The 6000-nt window shown below is 38.2% G+C and overlaps 1 protein-coding gene across 1 annotated transcript in view; it reads right to left on the bottom strand.

Moving 5' to 3' along the window:
- Positions 1-429: 429 nt before the first annotated feature.
- The window catches only part of NDST4 (N-deacetylase and N-sulfotransferase 4), a 2939889-nt gene continuing 2934318 nt past the window's right edge, over positions 430-6000 (bottom strand). The window contains exon 14 of the mRNA XM_044061661.1: positions 430-849. Coding sequence (XP_043917596.1) covers positions 730-849 — 120 coding nt within the window. The 3' untranslated portion in view covers positions 430-729. The remainder of the gene's footprint in view (positions 850-6000) is intronic.

Here is a 6000-nt window from a genome sequence, read left to right as displayed (position 1 = left end):
TTCCAACCCCGATACTTTCTGCAGTATGGAAAATATGCGTGATATAGTTATCTACAAGTAATAGCAAACAATGAAATTGTCCACTTAATGCAGTACCAGAAGTGCTACATTCACTTCCATGATCCTTGAAATCAACCTCCATGTGATGTTTACAGGTCTCTGTACCGAATGATTCATTAATATCTGCTGGCAGTCAAATAATGAAGTGTGACACTCCTGAATGAAGAACATTGCAGATACAGGTGAACTATACACTCTTACAAGTAATTAATGAAATACATGGTAGAAAAAATGGTTTTAAAGCAGTGTTATGAATGGTGAGTAGTAACCTGCAATATGTAGACAAAATTATCCATTATCACCAAACTCTACATAACTGGAATAAGGATGATAAAGCTGAAGTTACAAAAAAAAACAACACTAACCGGGTAATTTGTAGGATTAGTTTTTTATTCCATTCATTTCTTCCTGATTCTTTGCAATTTCTGATGTAAACAGAAGACAGATAAATATTAAGATACAGTATTGCAGCAGCTTATAAAAAGTCTAGGCGTTTCTGAAAAGCGCTGTCACAGCTTTGGCTAACTAGCCAAATGATGTCCTTTCATTGCATTCACATTTAAATGTCACAGTGTCCTTCCACAAGGATTCATCAGTCAAGTCTCCTATTGGCAGCAACAGCTAATAATGGTTAACTGACATAAGAGTGTCTGATCTGACAAGCCTGTGTTATCTCACTTTCTGCAGCTCCTGTCTCAACCAAGATGGCAGCGGTTGACCAAGTCTATGCAGAAGTTTGGAAAGTTCCATGTTGTGATCCCTGTAATAATTGGACAGGTACACTCTGGACTGCAAGTATAAAAGAAAAACAAACAAAGAAAAGATGTTAGTTACAGTTCTACCTTGATTACTACAGATTTTCTGATGACATTATATGACAGTAGAAAAACAGATACTTAACACTTATTCTAGGTACTAGCTATATCTACTGCAACCAGTACTAAGCTCTCAAAATGTCAGCGTCTTATAATTTTTTTTTTGTAGGGGAAAATTAAGCTTATTCCAGTGTGTGTTTAGGACAGGAAGTTCTCATATCACTGTAGCATTATCAATGTAAGTCTCAGCATATAAGTGGAAACTTCATAGCATTCCTAAACACGTCAGAGTAGATCATAACGGTCTAGTGAAATTTCCTATCCCCTATAACAGAACAAGATTATATTGTCTAATTGGTGTAAACATGCCCCACAGGAAATGGACAAAAACTATAAAAGGTGATCAAATATTCACCAGTCTTGGATCAAGAGCAGTACATCAGTTTAAGAGCTACTACTGTACTCTCAAAATATCTTTGTTAGAAGGTGGAAAAAATTGGCATGGTCAGGAAGCATACAAAGCAGAACAGAGGTTGTACTGCTGTTGAGACAACTTCATACGGCTGTTGAGACCTCTTTATGGACTGTAACTTTGACTGCATAAATGGGTCCAAACAATATCCCAGGATGCAATCTAAATAGTATGAAACATGACCTATCAGGGCTTCTGGAATTACTATTTAACTGTATCCTCCAATCAGGCTTTATGCCTCATGAATGGAGAAAGGCAACAGTTATCCCTCTGCACAAATGTGGGCCATCTACAGACCCATAAGTCTCACTAGTCTTATATGTAAAGACATGGAAAGAATTATCATGGAGATGATCAACAGAGATATAGTAAACCTCCAGACACTGGACCCAACCCAGTTTGGTTTCATCAAGGGCAGATCATACCTACTCAACCTGGTGGACTTCTTTGAGAAGGTCACCAAAGCAATGGATGACGGCAAAATAGTTCACACTGCCCACCTTGATCTGGCCAAGGCATTTGACACAATACCCCACTCGGGCACTGTTGACAAAGTCATGAGGTTAGGTACAAACCCATATGTTACCCGGTGGATAGCCAACTGGCTCGCAAAGAGGCCAGTCACAAGTGAAGTCCCTTAGGCATCAGTCCTTCGACTGCTCCTTTTTGGCATTTACTTCTCAGAAGTCAAGGCCAATGTCAGTGGTCTCTGGCTGACTAAATTTGCAGATGATTGCAAATTAGGTGCTGTCATTGAATCTCACACTGACACAACTGTTCTCCAGGAGGGGCTGACACAGACAAACAACTGGTGTCATAGCCATGGACTAAAACTAAATGCCAAGAAATGCATAATAGTATCCTTTGGGAAGTCATCCATCCCTGGTAACTATCATATTGGCAACACACTCTTTAGAGTTGACCTAGTAGTCAGGGAATTAGGGACACACATAGATAGTAATCTAGCCTTTGATCATCACGTGTCTACAGTGGTGAGGAATTCATTCTATGTTGTGCAACATATAAACAAAGGTATGGCATCTAAGTCCAAGGAAGTCATTGTTTCACTCTATTCGGCATTCATTAGACCTATCATTGAGTACAATGCCTCCTTTGGTATGTACCTAACCAGGCATATCCAACAACTGGAATGTCCACAGAGGTTCCTCACTAAAACAATACAGGACATAAGTAATATGTCCTATGCAGACCATCTCAAGGCCTTATCCCTGTATCCTGTCTTCTACAGGTGTTTGAGGGGACAGCTATGCCTGGCATATAGGGCATTGTCAGACCCCATTCTGATGGACCTTTTGCATATCCACAAAACAAACAGTAGCAGAATTACCCGTTTTAAAGATGTAAACCTTGGCTGTGATATAAATAGGACCTGCTGGAGAGATAGGTATGTATCCCAGAGACTACCTCATCTATGGAACAGGCTCTCCATCCATGTGAAGCAGAATTCCTCCCTAACCCAATTCGAATGCAACTTGGACAATTGGATGGGAAACTGGAAATTCATCCCTGGCTTGGCACCTATGTCTCTAATGCAAACAGGTAACATGTAAATGGTTCATCTCCCAGGCCCATACTTACACTTATCAAGGGTATCAGAAATCATCAGAGATTTGGGCTGCAAGGCTAGGCTTAAAAAAAGCCCTTGTGGTCATTAGCCTAGTAAATATCTATGAACCAATGAACCTATGAATGGATCCATGCAGGGATGTACTAGTAAAGGGAATCTTAAACAATAGTGCAATTGTGTCACAAGTACTTTATCATTTGAATATAAGGATGACTTAAACCAGATACTGACTTTATGGTAAACTTTACTGCATCTTTTGGTGATATTAAAAAAGTGCAACACAGATGATTAACATATATGTTAAATATTACATGACAACATAGTAAGATGTGAAGATTAGCTCCGCTAGTAAATCTGTTGTGGGCAATTGTTGTCAATGTAATGTTGCTGAAAGCGCAGGTATGGTTTCAAAACATTCCATGGAATTTAAAAAAAAAAATAATGAATTTCCATCTCTTTATGATACACAAACTGTCCATATTAATTGTTCATTTTTTGTTTGTTTATTTACTTTTTTGTCATAACTGTTTCCCTTTTGAAAATCACTGCAACTATACAGTGAGAACGAGCAGTTGCCATTGTTGAGAAAATAAGTGCTACTTTCCTTTATTCATTCTCTGATACCCACTCGCTTCATTTCAGGATTGAGAATGCTGAAGTTTGTCCTTGCATGCAAGAAAAAGACTGGAAACTTATTAGACAGAACCCCATTCTATTTCAACACACACATATATAGGGTCTATATTATATCATCAAACGCTTAAAAAAGCGAATGCTGATTGATCGACCTAATTTAAGCGAAAGCTTACAATCTCGAACTGTCAGATCAGCGATTTTTTTCCCAGGGAAAATAATTGCTGATCCAAAACACATACACACAACACAAGCACACCAAACAAACAGAAATCCACACACATACACCTAAAATCTGATACCTAACCCTACACTAAACTATGCACACACCACTAACTACCCACTTACCTTAACCCAAACCCTAACCCTAAGGTCCGTCACTATCGCACACTCACCTCACTCGCTCCTAACCCTAACTCACTTAAATCCACCCTAACCCTCATGTCCACTCAATCGCACACACACCTAACCCGAGCCCTAACCCTAACTCACCTAAATCACCCTAACACTCACATCCACACAATTGCACACTTACCTGAATCCGACCGGTAACTTTCCACCATAACACTGAAAATACCAAAGCAACAGAAACGGACAACCAAATTCTTTCCCTAGGAAAAAATTTGAGTTTCTGCTGCTTCGATATTTTGCAGTTTCACGAAAGTAAGTTTGATCAATCAGCGTTCGCTTTTTTAAGCGTTTGAGGATATAATACAGACCCCACATATACATGCACTCAGACTCACACACATGTGATGCACACACACACACAGGGACAATATGGAAGAGTGAGAATTGTGAGGAAATGCAGTTACCTACCAAAAGCCTACAAGACAAGGGGAGGACATAGACACTCTGTATGGCTGCACAGCTAAGAATCAAGCCAGAGAATGAGATATTATGAGATGGCATTGCTAACCTCTGTACCCCTGTGCTGCACTACAGTATAGTATCCCATCCATAACCAGATGAGATGTGAAGTTGGTGGCCATACATGTTAACAAAGGATATTTATGAGAATGTCTCGATTATAGTGAATTGATACTGAACCAAAGTATTTCTGCTGAAGTAAGACTCAACCACGTGTGTTAGTTTAAAAGAGACTGTAAGCTGTACTGATTCTGCTGGACAGGGGCCCAAGCCCATAAAGATGACAAAACTAAAAGGGTCACCAGTGGGCTTAGCCATAGTACACCATCATGTAATTTGTGGGAGAATTAACCACATACATGCACACTCTGATATATATATATATATATATATATATATATATATATATATATATATATATAAAGTCTTTCAGGTTTTCCCAGTTAGGGGTCACCACAGCAGATCACCAGTCCTCTATTGACTGGCAGTGGGTTTTTACAGTGCTGAGTTGCCAGCCCAGCACCTAACCTTCACAGAGGGCACACACACTCATGCACCTACCTGCATGTCTTTAAAGTTCACTCAACCATAGGAAGGACGTGCAGACTCTGCACAGATGGCACACACACACACACACACACACATATATATATATATATATATATATATATATATATATATATATATATATATATACGGCACACACACACACACTCACACACACACACACACACACACACACACACACACACACACACACACACACACACACACACACACACACACACACACACACATTTTTGTGCATATTATCATTATGCGGTTAACAAAATTGCCAAATCCCAAAATACTGAATTGTTTGCTTAACTGCACAAATGAATGTGGTCTGAATCATCAAAACATATTTCTTTTATAGGGGGACAGCCACCCTTCCCCAGAATCCCTGCTACTTTATATATATATATATATATATATATATATATATATATATATATATATATATATATATATATATATATATATATACAGTTTGGAATGGTGAAAACGGAAAACTCACTAAACCCCACTGTCTAATGATCTCACACTAAACTCAACCACACGTTTGAAAAGTGAATTGACCAAAATATCTGGTGATTCACACTTCAGCTAAAGAAACCTTCAGCTGAAGATACTGCATCCATGAAAACAATCAAAAATTGTACATGAAGAGTCCCGCCAGATGCACTGAAGTAAACTAAGAGCAAATCCCAAATAAAGCTCCAGCACACAACTATTCAGATCTCCATTAATGAACAGAAATACACATAAAACAGATCCAGGTTTTGCCTATACCAAGCTTTTTCAATGCTTACAGAATACATAGTTTTATCATTAAAATACCAGTTCATTCATCACTTTTTATAATCACATTAGCAACATCAGGCAGAAAAAAACTCCTATTTGATGTTTTGGATTGAGATTTCATGTTGTGTCCACTAGATGGTAGTAATTTCTTATTTTTATGGTTTCTAATTATTTATTTATTTATTTTTGCTTAACAAATATTGTAAAAAACAAATATT

Source organism: Protopterus annectens, chromosome 2.part0 (genome assembly GCF_019279795.1).
Source record: "Protopterus annectens isolate FY-2018-M chromosome 2.part0, PAN1.0, whole genome shotgun sequence".
In the NCBI taxonomy this organism is placed as follows: domain Eukaryota; kingdom Metazoa; phylum Chordata; order Ceratodontiformes; family Protopteridae; genus Protopterus; species Protopterus annectens.
Note: the sequence above shows the minus strand (reverse complement) of the source record. Positions and strands in the feature narration are given on the sequence as shown.